General features: G+C 44.9%; 1 protein-coding gene across 2 annotated transcripts in view; it reads left to right on the forward strand.

Annotated features, from left to right (window-relative positions):
- Positions 1-16,487, forward strand: part of cped1 (cadherin-like and PC-esterase domain containing 1) — a 282,548-nt gene that overhangs the window by 251,280 nt on the left and 14,781 nt on the right. The window contains exons 19-20 of one of the 2 annotated variants that reach the window (XM_038780826.1): positions 6,258-6,359; positions 10,660-10,747. In XM_038780826.1, coding sequence (XP_038636754.1) covers positions 6,258-6,359; positions 10,660-10,747 — 190 coding nt within the window. The remainder of the gene's footprint in view (positions 1-6,257; positions 6,360-10,659; positions 10,748-16,487) is intronic. The other variant, XM_038780827.1, reaches the window with a different exon arrangement.

Below are 16,487 nucleotides of genomic sequence, written 5' to 3' on the forward strand. Positions count from 1 at the left end.
CTTCTGCTATCTCTTCCAAACCGATCGGGGCCCCCAGCCCTTCTACCAATTCTTCATCAACCTTCGGGAACCTCAGCCTCCATAAGAATTGCCTCATGCCCTCCAGCACAGCTGGGGGTTCCGACTCATACAGCCTGCTGTAGAATTCCTTAAACGCCTTATTGACCCCAGCTGAATCTCCGACTCGGTTCACATTCCTGTCCCTTACTTTCCCAATCTCCCTGGCTGCCTCCCGCTTTCTAAGCTGCCTCATAAGCATTCTGCTGGCCTTCTCCCCATATTCATAAATTGCCCCCCCCTCGCCTTCCTCAGCTGCTCCACTGCCTTCCCTGTAGTTAACAAACTCCGCCTGTAGCCTCTGTCATTCCCTTAGAAGCCCTGGGTCTGGGGCCTCCGCATAACTCCTGTCCACCTGTAGTATTTCCTTTATCAGTCGGTCCGTCTCTGCTCTGTCTACCTTCGCCCTGTGGGCCCGTATCAAGATCAGCTCCCCTCTAACCACCGCCTTCAGCGCCTCCCAGACCACCGCAGCCGAAACTTCCCCCATGTCGTTGACTTCCAGATATTTCTGAATACATTTCCTCAGCCACCTGCACACCTCCTCATCCGCTAAAAGTCCCACGTCCAGACTCAGTGAGGGCATTGGCCTCCCTCCTTGCTCACCTGTAGGTCCACCCAGTGTGGACCATGATCCAAGATCGTGATCGCTGAATACTCAATGTCCACTACCCCCATCAGTAAAGCCCTATTCAGGATAAGAAAAGTCAATCCGGAAGTACACTTTATGCATGTGCAAGTAGAAGGAAAGCTCCTTCACTCTCGGCCGCCCAAATCTCCATGTGTCCACCCCTCCCATCTGCTCCATAAACCCCTTTAGCTCCTTTGCCATTGCTGGCACCCTGCCTGTCCTTGAGCTCAACCGGTCTAGCCGTAGGTTAATGACTGTGTTGAAGACCCCCCCCCCCCCCCCCCCCCCCCCCCCACATGACCAGCTTATGCGAATCCAGGTCCGGGATCTTCCGCTACATCCTCCTTATGAACTCCACATCATCCCAATTAAGTGCACACACTTTCACAAGCAGCACCAGCAGCCCCTCCAGCTTCTCGCTGACCATGATGTACCGACCCCCCACATCCGCAACTATTCTTCCCACCTCGAATGACACTCGCTTGTTGATCAGGATTGTGACCCTTCTAGTCTTAGAATCCAGCCCCGAGTGGAAAGCCTGCCCGACCGATCCCTTCCTTAATCTGACCTGCTCAGTTACTCTAAAGTCCATCTCCTGCAACATTGCCACGTCCGCCTTCAGCCTCCTCAAATGCGCGAACACGTGTGCCATCTTAACCGGCCCATTTAGCCCTCTTAAGTTCCATGTGATCAGCCTGGTTGGGGGGCTTCTCGCCCCCACCCCTCTCCGCCGATCAGCCATCACCTTTCTTGGGCCAGTCCCCAGCCCGCGCCCCACGCATCCACAGGCCTGCCCCCAGGAAGCCTCCATCCCCGACCTCCCTATTGTCCCATACCAAAAGTCCCTCCCCTGTCAGCAGAACATTTCACCTCCCGCCCCCCATAACAGCACTATACACACAGCCCCCTTCAACAAGCATAACATCTGCTCACCCCCCACTGCGCTTCCGTGAGCTAGTCTGCCCAGCTAGCTTGGTGGCCCCCGCCCATGGCACCAGACATTTTCTCACCTATTGTTCCCCCCCCCACTTGCACATACATATGCAAACAAAAACAATCCCAACCCAATTGCCTAAAAGAAACACAAAGAAAATCAAAAAGATCCAACATCTAACATTCACACCTCCATCCCCCATCAGTGCAAATGCCAACTTTAACTCACACAGCTCATTCACAGTCCCCAAATCAATAGAGAAGGCATTACAGATTACATCCAAAAACAAAAACTTTTTAAAACATGAACGCCGCAGCAAAGTTCAGTCCAAACACCTCAGTCCACTACCAGCCCTTTCCTTCTAGCGAAGTCCATTGCTTCCTCGGGCAACTCGAAGTAGAAATGTTGCTCTTCGTGAGTGACCCAAAGACAGGCCGGATACAGCAGTCTGAACTTTACCTTCTTCGTGAAAAGGGTCAATTTTATCTGGTTGAACCCTGCTCTTCTCCTGGCCACGTCCGTGCTCAGATCCTGATATATACGCAGGATGTTGTTCTCCCATTTACAGCTCCGTGTCTGCCTGGCCCACCGTAGGATACACTCCTTGTCCAGGTGCCTGTGGAATCCCACCACCATTGCTCTCGGGGGATCACCTACATGCGGCTCCCTCGCTAGCGCTCTGTGCGCCCTGTCCACCTCCAAGGGTCGGGTGTACGTCCCCTCCCAGTAATTCTCGAACATACCTGCTAGGTATGCCCCTACGTCCGTTCCTTCGGATCCCTCCGGGAGACCCACAATTCCCAAGTTCTGCCGGCGGGACCTACTCTCTAGGTCCTCCACCTTCTCTAGGAGCCTTTTCTGCTGGTCTCTCAACATCTCCACCTCCAACTCCATTGCTGTTTGTTGTTCCTCCTGCTCAGCCAGTACCTTCTCCACTTTCTGGATTGCTCAATCTTGAGCATCCAGTCTGAGTTCCAGCCGCGCAATCGATTCCTTAATCGGGTCCAAGCATTCCTGTTTCTGTTTGGCAAAGCCCTCTTGTATGAACTGCATCAGCTGCTCCATCGAACGCTGGGTCTCCAAGCCAGAACTCCGGTCCTCCGCCATGCTTTCTCCCGCTGCAGCCTCAACCCAAGCCTTCTCCGTTTGCCTGTTTCTTCCTTTGCGAGCACTCCTGGTCCGCCTCTCCATGCACTGATGTAGGATTCCTCGTCACAGTTGCATCAAACATCAATTTTCCAAATCAGATCCGACAAAAAATCGGAGGGAAAGGTCCAAAGCACGGACCCTAGTGGGAACCACCAAATGTGCGACCTACTCATTCATAGCCGCCACCGGAAGTCCCACCAATAACTTTCCTAAATAGGTATTAGTCACATCTGAGATTTGACACTGACTATTGGGAGACTATCTGGTTAAGTAATTATATCGGACTGCCCGTAGTGTGAATTAACTACCCACTGATTTAAGACCTGAAATTGCTCCTGGTGGCTCAGTTACTTTATTCAATGTCTAGAAATACTATTAGGCGACAAAAGTCAATTTTAATAAAATGTTATGAATTTTAAAAGTGCTAACAGGACACAAGCATTTCAGAAATGTTTTTTCTACAACAGTGAATCATATTTTATCGTATACTGAATTTCAGGTGCAGTTTATATATTTGATTATGTCTGTGATACACAAGATAAAATAAAGCCCTGCATTTGTGTAGCACTTTTCATGACTGCCGGATATCTCATATTACTTTACAGCCAAATAAATGCTTTTGAAGTACTGTTAGAATCGTGGAAACCCTACAGTGAAGAAGGAGGCCATTTGGCCCATTGGGTCTGCACCGACCCTATGAAAGAGCACCCTACCTAGGTCCACCCCCATGCCCTATCCCCGTTACCGGAACCCAATCTAACCTTTTGGACACTAAGGGCTATTTAGCATGGCCAATCCACCTAACCTGCACATCTTTACACTGTGGGAGGAAACCGGAGCACCCAGAGGAAACCCGCGCGGGCTCGGGGCGAAAGTGCAAACTCCACACAAACATAGTCACCCAAGGCTGGGATTGAACCTGGGTGTCTGGTGCAGTGAAACAGCAGTGCTAACCACTATGTCACCCTATTGTAATGGAGGCACGGCAGCCAATCTCCTCACTGCAAATTTCCACTGACAGCAATGTCATATTGACCGAATATCTGTTTTGTGATGCTAGTTGGAAATGAAAAAGAGAAGGGAAGTTATCCTTGGTGTCCTAGCCAATATTTATCCCTCAACAATCGTTTACATCCACCCGAGTAAGTAAATTGGACATTTTTTTAACATTTGTGAGAACTGAGAAACTAGTTATTGATTTAGGCAGGGACTTTGCAAGTCAAAATAAAACTACTCATACAATGGTAAATTAATAAAATTGACATTAATATCCGGTAGCAGAATATCAGGCATTCCTTCATTTTAACACAGCTGGGATATTTAAAAACAGAATTAAATTCTGAGGCTGTTGGCTGGCAACTTTTTTTCCCCCATTTTTTCACTCTTGGAGTGACCTGAGCTAATGAACAATTCCACAATTTCTAACAATCACGTTGTGCCAAAGGAGAGAATGACAGCAAGCCAGTCTATCATGAAGCCATTCTATCATGAAGCCATTCTATCATGAAGCCATTCTATCATGAAGCCAGTCTATCATGAAGCCATTCTATCATGAAGCCAGTCTATCATGAAGCCATTCTATCATGAAGCCATTCTATCATGAAGCCATTCTATCATGAAGCCATTCTATCATGAAGCCAGTCTATCATGAAGCCATTCTATCATGAAGCCATTCTATCATGAAGCCATTCTATCACGAAGCCATTCTATCACGAAGCCATTCTATCATGAAGCCATTCTATCATGAAGCCATTCTATCATGAAGCCATTCTATCATGAAGCCATTCTATCATGAAGCCATTCTATCATGAAGCCATTCTATCATGAAACCATTCTATCATGAAGCCATTCTATCATGAAGCCATTCTATCATGAAGCCATTCTATCATGAAGCCATTCTATCATGAAGCCAGTCTATCATGAAGCCATTCTATCATGAAACCATTCTATCATGAAGCCATTCTATCATGAAGCCATTCTATCATGAAGCCAGTCTATCATGAAGCCATTCTATCATGAAGCCATTCTATCATGAAGCCATTCTATCATGAAGCCAGTCTATCATGAAGCCATTCTATCATGAAGCCAGTCTATCATGAAGCCATTCTATCATGAAGCCATTCTATCATGAAGCCATTCTATCATGAAGCCAGTCTATCATGAAGCCATTCTATCATGAAGCCAGTCTATCATGAAGCCATTCTATCATGAAGCCAGTCTATCATGAAGCCATTCTATCATGAAGCCATTCTATCATGAAACCATTCTATCATGAAGCCATTCTATCATGAAGCCATTCTATCATGAAACCATTCTATCATGAAGCCATTCTATCATGAAGCCATTCTATCATGAAGCCATTCTATCATGAAGCCATTCTATCATGAAGCCAGTCTATCATGAAGTCATTCTATCATGAAGCCATTCTATCATGAAGCCAGTCTATCATGAAGCCAGTCTATCATGAAGCCATTCTATCATGAAGCCATTCTATCATGAAGCCATTCTATCATGAAGCCATTCTATCATGAAGCCATTCTATCATGAAGCCATTCTATCATGAAGCCATTCTATCATGAAGCCATTCTATCATGAAGCCAGTCTATCATGAAGCCATTCTATCATGAAGCCAGTCTATCATGAAGCCATTCTATCATGAAGCCAGTCTATCATGAAGCCATTCTATCATGAAGCCATTCTATCATGAAGCCATTCTATCATGAAGCCAGTCTATCATGAAGCCATTCTATCATGAAGCCAGTCTATCATGAAACCATTCTATCATGAAGCCATTCTATCATGAATCCATTCTATCATGAAACCATTCTATCATGAAGCCATTCTATCATGAAACCATTCTATCATGAAGCCATTCTATCATGAAGCCAGTCTATCATGAAGCCATTCTATCATGAAGCCAGTCTATCATGAAACCATTCTATCATGAAGCCATTCTATCATGAAGCCATTCTATCATGAAACCATTCTATCATGAAGTGCAACAAAGTCTGACAACCAAATACTCACCTCTGGTCAGACCTCAGAACCCTGGTTAACAATGTCCATTATAGCCAATTGAAGAGTCCATACCACTATTTTGGATGATACCAACTGAACCAGGTGTCAAACCTGAGATCTTGCTGGTCTATACTTTGTCATGAAATCATTCAGTAAATTTGCACTGAGCAAATCCAATTCCAAAGGTAATTATGTGGAATGCAGGGAGCATTTTGATAACTTGCCTTTAAAAGACTTAGTAAATTGTAAATGTATCACATAATTATATATATATATATATATATATATTTATATATATATATATATATATGTCTCTTATCCTGTGTACATAACGGTAAATATACTTTGTTCAAAAACCCAATAAAAAACATTTATTAAAAATAAATAACTTCATCTAGATTGTGAGCAAATATACACAATGCAATGCAGTTACTGTAATTTGAGAATCCTGTCTGTTTTTGTTTTCAGGTCACGTCCCTTAGAAAACAATGATCAGACGGTTCTGGTTGTCGGTGGTGTGCAGTGGTTAAATACACGTCACCTGCATATTATGCAAAAGGTTTTACAAAGGTAATGCAGAACATGTAAAGTTTTAGGTTTTATATACGATGTCGATTAGAAGATACTGCTGTAGTGAAATTTATGTTTAACACAGGTATCCATACATTTATTTCTACTATACCCTCCCTGAATACTTTGATATCCCCTCGGTACAATTTGTGTCTCTTTCTCGTCAGTTTTATTTGCAATACTTTTTTCTTTGATGGACAAATAGCTCAATAACTCTCAGTTTAGGTTCCATCAGGACCACTCAGCTTCTGACCTCATTACAGCCATGGTACAATCATGAACTAAAGAGCTGAACTCAAGAGATGAGGTGATAGTGAGTGCACTTGATGTCAAGACAGCATTTGATCAAGTGTAGCATCAAGAGGCCACAGCAAAACTGGAACCAATCAGAATCGGGGAAAGTTCTCCGCTGACTGGAGCCATAGCTAAAATAAAGTCCTCAGGAGTTCATCATGGTAGTGTCCTAGGCCCAACCATCTTTATCAATGACCTTCCCTGGATCATAAGGTCAGAAGTGGAGATGTTCACTGATGATTGCACACACATCCCCAATGTGTGCCCAGTACCCTTAAGGACTCCTCCGATACGGAAGCACTCTTGACTCCGTATGCAGAAAGCCCTGAGCAACATTCAGCCTTGTGCTGATAACCTTTGTATCACTCAAGTTCTGGGTAAATACCTCCTCCAATAAGAGAGAATCTAACCATCTCCCCTTGACATTCAGTGGCATTGCGATCGCTGGATCCCCCACTATCAACATCCTGGGGATAACCTTGGACCAAAAGCTGACCTCGACCAGCCATATAAATATTGTGGCTACAAGAGCAGGTCAGATCTGCAAATTATGTGGCAAATAACACACCTCCTATCCAAAGCCTGTTCATCCTTTCCTCCCTCCATCACTGTCGCACAGTGGCAGCAGTGCATGCCATCTACAAGACGCGCTGAAGAAATTCACCAGCATTCCTTCGACAGCACCTTCCGAACCTATGACCTCTACCACCTTCAAGGACAAGGACAGCGGACGCATGAAAAGACCATCACCTGCAAGTTCCCTTCGAAGCCCCACACAGTCCTGCCCATTAATAAATTCTGGCCAAGCCGGAAACACTCACATCCCTTGAAATATTTTTTTTGGCAGCATTAAGCCGCTGTTTTTGTGTCAAAATATTTCCAAATTACTGCTTTCAATGCACATACAGAACTTTTGACTTTATTCTGTGCAAGAAATCTTCTGTTGCATGAAAACTATGATGACTAATGGTTAAACTGGTCAACTAAGATATTGATATTTCAGGGGGAAAAACGGAACCTATACAATTGTTTGATTTGTATAATATAAACTAGTTAGGGGAATTGGAAGAGAAAATTCACACAGCGTGTCGGATTTCAATTCCTGGTCATAATCCTGATGTCATGAGGACTTTCGGGTCCTCATTCATTCCGATCTGGAAATGCCACAACTTTGTTGTGCAAAGTGCTTGATTGGCCAGGCCTTCACATTCACAGGAGATGGGCCTCATGAACAAGATGAGCTCACAGAGGACATGAGAGGAGAGCAAGTAGAAAAAGATGCAACTTCGGGAAACATTAAAGGACGTGTGGCCCAATTGGGCTGGTGAAAGGGAGGGGCCTGGCGGGGGCAACTAATCAGATTGTCTCAATCTTAGTGGTAAATAATGAGCTCTTAACAATTGTTGGAGGCGAAGAAGAGAGGGATTTTAAAAGAGAAATTAAGAAAATCATCATTTTAGAGAGGTGTGGATTAATCAAGAACACAAATTTGTCAAGGGAAAATCATTACTGACCAACTTGGGTGAATCTTTTTGAGGAGTTAACAAGAAGGGTCGTTTCAGGCCAGTGCTTTTGCATGGATTTTAGCAAGGCTTTTGGCATGGTCCCACGTGGCAGACTGATCAGTAAATTAAAAATTCATGGGATTCAAGAAAAAGTAGTAGAAAGGATCCAAAACTAGCTCAGTGGCAGGAGGCAATAGCTAATGGTTGACAGATGCTTTGGTGACAGGAAGGTTACTTTCAGTCGGGTCCTGTGTGGTCATGGTGTCCATCAATGACTTATATTTAAATATAGGGGGGCGTGATGCAGAGTTTCGTAGATTATTTGAAAATAGGCCATGTGGTTGATAACGAAGAAGTGCGCTGTACACTGAAGGAAGTTATACATGGACAGGTCAGGTGAGCAAATGGGAAGGCTCACAGTGTGATGGCTTTTGTGAAGCAAACAGCAAGGTGGTGAAAATTGGAATTCATGATGTGCACAGGGCTAAATCGCTGGCTTTGAAAGCAGACCAAGGCAGGCCAGCAGCACGGTTCAATTCCCGTACCAGCTTCCCCGAACAGGTGCCGGAATGTGGCGACTAGGGGCTTTTCACTGCCTCCTTGTGACAATAAGCGATTTTCATTTCATTTCATTTCACCTCTTCCTCACCACACATTTCATGTTTTTTCTCAGCATTGATGATAGCGGGTGCGATGTACTCATCATTAATTCTCTAACCATTTCTAGTCCCTTGTTTTTCTTTGATGTACCTGGCAGTTTAGCATGCAGATTTGCGCATAAACAACGAGTTGTGTGTAATAATAACAATGGATAAGATGATTTTGAAGAGCAAATGGAGTGAGGGCTACAGGAGAACAAAGCCTCTGCGGCGGCTGCCCTAAGCTTTACTGCATCCCTCAGCATATAGTACTGAGCTGGAATGTGCTAGTCTGCAACACTCGGAGACCAACAGATTTCAGGCAGACCAACGAACGTCTTTCACCGAGTTGGTGATCTTCAAAAATATGGAATGCCTCACGAATTTGCATATCATCCGTGCACAGGAGCAATAGATATTTGCCGTTCCCTGGCTATCCATTCACCTCCAGATGCCTTCCTCCTCTACAACACTTTTGGAAATGTACCTCTTTGAACAAGCTTTTGGCCACTTGACCAAATAACTCCTGATGCAGCTCGATGTTAAACTTTGTTTGATAACCCTCCTCTGATGCACCTTGGGATGTTTTATTACATTAAAGGTGCTATACAAATATACGTTGTTTTAACCAAAGAAATCTTCATTCAAACCTGATCATGTTGCATTTTGTTAACATGATCACTTGTGGATGGGGAAAGCAGAAGGACCTTAGAATCCCTGGCATTTCTGCCCCTAATTGTTTCATAATGATCCCAGGAATGTTTTGCTCACTACTTCTATAAATGCAAATGTTGATCACTCTCTGTATGAGAAATGATGTTATATGTCCTGATTTACCTTTTACTAGATAGAACATCTTTCTTTTTCTAAGTTATGGGATGGGGGCATTGCTGGTTTAGCCAGTATTTATTGCCTATCCCTAATTGCCCATGAGTAGGTAGTGGCAGTAAGCTGTCACCTTGACCACTGTAGTCCATGTGGTATAGGTACACCCACAGTGCTGTTAGGAAACGAGTTCTAAGATTTTGACCCAGTGACAGTGAAGGGACAGCAATATAGTTTCTAATCAGCATGATGCGTGGCTTGAAGGCGATCTGGCAGGTGATGGCGTTCGCATTCATTTACTGCTCTTGTTCATCTTGGTGGTGCGTCTTGTAAAAGGTAGACGCTGCTGCCAATATATGTTGGTGGTGGAATAAATGCTGGCCTAACCAGCGATGCCCACATCCCGCAAACGAATTTTGAAACAAGTTGTAGATGGGATGCACTTTGCAAACTCCATCAATTGGTTCCTGTCACAGCGCCAGGGTCCCAAGTTCGATTCCCGGCTTGGGTCACTGTCAGTGCGGAGTCTGCACATTCTCCCCATGTCTGCGTGGGTTTCCTCCGGGTGCTCCAGTTTCCTCCCACAGCGCAGGTTAGGATTGGCCATGCTAAATTGCCCTTAGTGTCCAAAAGGTTTATGAGGGATTATTGGGTTACAGGGATAGGGTGGAAGTGAGGGCTTAATGTGGGCCAGTGTGGACTCGATGGGCCGAATAGCCTCCTTCTGCACTGTATGTTCTATGAATCTATGAATTGATGGCTGAAAAGTTTTTTTGAGTCTTATTTAAAATACCATAACCAGGAGCCACCTTTGTGTTGGTTCCTGTCACAAACAGTATCCCCAGATTGGGAATGTTGATCCAGAACCACAACTATCAGAGCAATTACTCCCCAAAAGGGACAATAGAAATCCATCCCAACATCTCCAGAGTGAAAAATAAGTCCACCGAACTGTAAAACTTTTTGAGTTAATGTACACAACTCCAATTTAATTTAACCGTAAATCTTAGTTTTGTTGTCACAATTTATATTTTGCAGAGAGAACCTGTTGAATATTCTTGTAATCATAAAATCCATAGGAATGGGATTTCACCTGCCAGTGGATGGAATCCGATCCTTGTCTTTGGTAAGCAAACTATTATTTTTGCAGTTGAACTTATACAACATAGTCCCGTACCTCACCACAAGTTGTTCTATTTGCAATGATATTTTTGATTGAGCATTTTCCTCAAAACTGGTTTATTTTCACTGATCTAATCCAATTTTTAAAGAAATTTAGAGTAGCCAATTATTTTTTTCCAATGAAGGGGCAATTTAGCATGGCCAATCCACCTACCCTGCACATCTTCGGGGTGTGGGGGTAAGATCCACGCAGACACGGGGAGAATGTGCAAACGCCCCACGGACAGTGACCCGAGACCGGGATCGAATCCGGGTCCTCGGCGCCATGAGGCAACAGTGCTAACCACTGTGCCACCCAGTCGCTAATCTAATCTTGAGTGATGCTGCATTATTTAGCCAACGCAACGCAAATGTTCCAGTCTCGCCTCTGCATCATTCATTCTGGGTCATAGTTTCAAACTCCATCCACTGTGGTTGAAAAGTTCATTGGAGACTGTGAACACAAAATCCAGCAGATCATGGCCATGCTTCAACCAACACTGGTGAATAAAAATGATGTTGCGCTCCTCCACTTTGAAGTACATAAAATGAGCTTGATTGTATTAAATCTCCTGGTGATCACCTACTGAGTGGGAGGGTTTGTTTGAAAAGTTCCCTCTAAGCTGCACAGGTTATGCACAAGTAGGCCCATTTAAGTGCGTGCGCACTGAATAATAAAATTTAATGGAGCCACAAACTTAACCTGCCGACAGGCTCCAAAAATATTTGAGGATTTGTTGATTGGGATGGGGTTTTGAAAAAGTCAGTTTGACTTTTTATTTTAGGTACTTTGTGCACAATGATAGATTTTTGAGACAGGTGTCTGCTGCTCTTGGCTTGTCTTTCGAGATAGTAATGGTCGTGGGTTTGGAAGGTGCTGCTTAAGGAACCTTGTAGATGGTACACATGGCTGCCACTGTTTGTCGGTGGAGGGTTTGAATCTTTGTGGAACGAGGAGCAATCAAGCGGGTTGCTTTGTCCTGGACGGTGTCAAGCTTCTTGGGTGTTGTTAGAGCTGCACTCATCCAGGCAAGTGGAGAGTATTCTATTACATTCCAGATTTGTTCCTTGTAGAAGGTGGACAGGCTTTGGGGGGTGTGGGGGAGGGGGATGGGGAGGGGGGGGTCAACATTGTGCTGTCATCTGCAAATATCCCCACTTCTGACCTTATGATGGAAGGGAGATCATTGATGAAGCAGCTGAAGATGGTTGGGCCTAGAACACTACCCTGAGGAACTCTTACAGTGAGCATCTCCTGAAGCTGAGATGATTGACCAACCACCAGAACCATTTTCTTTTGTGCCAGGTATGACTCCCACCAGTGGAGAGTTTTCCACCAGATTCCCATTGACTTGATAGCACTGTTGATGACTCCTTCCATTACATTGCTGATGATGGAGAGCAGACTGATACATCGGTAATTAGCTGACTTGGATTTACAGGACACACCTGGGTAATTTTCCATATTGCCGGGTAGATGCCAGTGTTGTAGCTGTACAAGGGGTGCGGCAAGTTCTGGAGCACAAGTCTTCAGTACTATTGTCGCAATATTGTCAGGACCCATTGCCTTTGCAGCATCCAATGTTTTCAGCTGCATCTTGATATTACATGGAGTGAATCATTTTGGCTGAAGACTGAGATCTCTGATGTTGGGGACCATCGGAGGAGACTGAGGTGGATCATCCACCTCGGCACTTCTGGCTGAAGATTGTTGTGAATGTTTCAGCCTTATCTTTTGCACAGATGTGCTGGGCTCCTCAATCATTGTGGATTGGGATATTTGTGGAACCTCTTCCTCGTGTTTAATTGTCTGCTGCCATTCCCAGCTGTATGTGGCAGGACTGCAGAGCTTAAATCTGACTGGTTCATTCTGGAATCGCTTAGCTCTGTCTATTACTTGCTGCTTATGTTGTTTTGCACACAAGTAGTCCTGTGCAAAAGCTTCACCAGGTTGACACCTCATTTATAGGTGTGTCTGGTGTTGCCCCTGGCGGGCTTTCCTGCATTCTTCATTTAATCTTTTAATGCAACTGCACGGTGCAGGCATGAGTAGGAATCCAGGAGTGTCAGCGCCAGAGAGCGGCAGGACTTCTGAATCTCACTTCAGCTGCCCCTATCCCAGGGAAAAGCCCTGGGGCCTCGTGCACCTGAAGGGAAGAAAATAGTCAGGAGCGCAGCCTGAGGCCTTCCATGCAGGAGACCCTGGGGGTGTCCAGCCTGTCGACACTGCCCTCTCTGTGAGCAAAACATCACCAGCCACACACACACACACACACACATACACAGAGGGTAGCACTGCAACACCCAAAAGCAGGCATCTCATGGACCCCACCCAAGAACCTCTTCGTTGCCCCCAGTGTCAGCTCTATGGATTCACCTGCTCCCACCCACTTTTCGCTCTGGAAGGGCAGTCCCTCAGCGGCCGCCAGGAGGACATGGGAAGTGCTGCCTGTCTACCAGCCATCTTTAAACCGAGTGGCTCACAGCAATGAAGGGCCGCTAAGGCCTGTTAGCGACCCACCCGAGAGGCCGATATTGAACCCTACCCCCAAACTGAACTTTAACTGGGTCCCCCGCGTCCTCTCCACTTCCCCCTCTGTGACTAGCACCCTGGAGGGTAATGGCAAATGGAGCGCTCACCTCCAAGGTCCCCTTCAGAGGTCGCCAGGTTCTCGTTTTTATACAGTTGTAAATCGTGCAGGCGCGGCGTCACATTACCAGCCGCCAAATATTCAGTGAGGTAGGTGGGGCGGGGGAGGGGGGGTGGTTAATGGAAAACCCCTATATTTAAAAGTGTGTGTGTGTGTTTTGTTTTATTCAGATTATGTGGGAATTGTCCTACCATCTAAAAACAGATTCCAATTTTTATTTTTTTGTAATTTAGCGTACCCAATTATTTTTTTTTCCAATTAAGGGGCAATTTAGCATGGCCAATCCGCCTACCCTGTACAGCTTTTTGGGTTGTGAGGGTGAGACCCACGTAGTCACGGGGAGAGTGCGCAAACTACACACGGACAGTGACCCATAAGGATTCACAGTCAGATCGGACTAAAAAAGTTGTTCCTCGCTAACTTACGTATTATGCTATAGAAATTTTGAAATATGCATGATAGGGTCAACAAAAGGTTCACTCGTTCAACCGATTGAATTTGTCATTAGAGTCATTCGCAAGGTCATCTTAACCTTCCACAGGTTTTAATTCGCTCACTTGGTTGAATACTGATTATCAATCATTTAGAGGTCTCCAGAGTCATTTATATCAATGGCATTGAAATTCTGATGGTTTCTTAAAATGAAACAGGAACTCGGGCTGACTTTTTAACCGCCTTTTCATAAAATTCACAAAAATGGAAAACCTTTTAAAGTTTTGTTCCTGAATAGATTTTGTGCACTACTTTGGTGCGTGTGTGAGTGTATGAAGAGAAGTACTGACTTTCATAAAAGAGACACGAAAAAGTGGAATAAAGCTGAAGAGTTTGAGAACATTAACTTTGTGAAATTTAGTCAATCGCTCACCTCACGTATGATCCGTTTGTATAGATGCCGCCTCCCTCTGACAAAAATAAACATACCAGCGGACAAAATGCCTCCCCCCTCACAGTGCCTGACAGAATAAAACAGATAGGTATCAGGAGATAACATTTTGGAGGAGTTCATTATTTTCCATGACCAGAAAATATACATCTTGCGCAGTTGACATTTAATTTAAGTGAATGATTCTAATATTATAGATGAGTGCGGCCAGGATTTGTAAAATCTCGAACTGTAAGTTGGCAGCATGAGGATACACCTGCTATGCTGAGTCAAACCATATGCATTGTAGCCGTGCTTTCTAGTAACTACTGCACAACGTTGTAAATATAACCTTTCCAGCCTAGAGCTTCCCCCTTACTGCAAAATAGGTACCACCAGTCTACCTCCATGTTTCCCATGTTCTTGCAGCAGTTATATATTCTTTATCATTAACTACTGACTCCCGAATTATGTTCACAGATCAAAGAAACACTGCATACTCCTAGTTACAATGAGTTGAGGAATTAATGATCATTAGTAGGATAGTCTTTCACCAAAACATACATTCAGCAAAGCATGTCTAAGTTTGGGGGGGGGGGGCGGGGTACGGTAGCACAGTGGTTATCACAGTTGCTTCACAGCTCCCAGGGTCTCAGGTTCGATTCCCGGCTTAGGTCAGTGTGTGCGGAATTTGCACATTCTCCCCGGTTTCCTCCAGGTGCTCCGGTTTCCTCACACAGTCCAAAAGATGTGCAGGTTAGGCGGATTGGCCATGCTAAATTGCCCTTAGTGACCAAAAAGTTTAGATGGGGCTACTGGGTTACAGGGATAGGGCGGAGGTTTGGGCTTAGGTAGGGTGCTCTTTCCAAGGGCCGGTGCAGACTCGATGGGTCGAATAGCCTCCTTCTGCACTGTAAATTCTATGATCTATGTGGAGGAGTGATTATTCAGTTTATCATTGAATCAAGTACAGAGTGAGTACACCTGGCACAATGCTGTAATAAGTTCCATAAATTTCAATATTTACCACCAGTACTGAAGTTTCGCAAGAAATGCTTGCAGAAATAAAAATGTCTGTTTCTGAAAGGATTGAAACAATAGATGGAACAAGCAACTTGCTCCAACCATACGCGAGTATGAAAATGGAACAGAAAAGGGCAAAGGTCGGGGAAGACTTCAGCCAACCACTCCAAAATCCCAACCAACTTTCCTGTGTTGATTATCATCCAATATACACAGCAAGTTCCTGGAAGGCTACGCGTTGTTTTGCAGCTGTGAAATCCTGCTGGTTCTGCAGTTAAAGAGCTAGAAGCAACCTGAAGATGAGCGGATTGACAAACACATCGGATTTGGATATCAGATTGAGGTCCGCATGAGAAAACAAGTGGGACCACAAAGGAGGAAGCACAGATTGCTACAAAGCTCTCTTCCCTCCATTGGGAAAAACCCAAGGCTGGTCTCCAGCACCTAACAACCAGCTTCCCTATTGTAGCACCAGTAAACAGCAGTACCTGGGTAAAATCATGGGAAATACTCCAGGAACTATCCTAGCTGCCATGTATTCTGGGCAGGGAAGGAATGGCTAGTTGAGATCCTGGCAGCAGTGGAGGGACAGATATTTTGGGTGAGGGGATGGGTAGACCCCACTGCCTATTTTCCAGGATGCTCAACTATGAATTTCACCAACATCAAGTGGAATCATGAAGATAAGGGGCTGGTTTAGCTCACTGGGCTAAATCGCTGACTTTTAAAGCAGACCAAGCAGGCCAGCAGCACGGTTCGATTCCCGTACCAGCTTCCCCGGACAGGCGCCGGAATGTGGCGACTAGGGACTTTTCACAGTAACTTCATTAAAGCCTACACATGACAATAAGCGATTTTTCATCATCTGGTTCCTTGCTTTATATCACTTAATCATCCATTGCTTAGTTACATGATCAGATTTAACACTCAGTTCACTTATGGTTAGTTGACACAGTTTTTTTTGTTTTTTTTTAATTTAGAGTACCCAGTTATTTTTTCCAATTAAGGGGCAATTTAGCGTGGCCAATCTACCTATCCTGCACATCTTTTGGGTTGTGGGGGTGAAACCCACGCAGGCACGGGGAGAATGTGCAAACTCCACACGGACAGTGACCCAGGGCCGGGATTCGAACCCGGGTCCTCAGCGCCGTAGGCAGCAATGCTAACGA

This window comes from Scyliorhinus canicula, chromosome 20 (genome assembly GCF_902713615.1).
Source record: "Scyliorhinus canicula chromosome 20, sScyCan1.1, whole genome shotgun sequence".
NCBI lineage: Eukaryota > Metazoa > Chordata > Chondrichthyes > Carcharhiniformes > Scyliorhinidae > Scyliorhinus > Scyliorhinus canicula.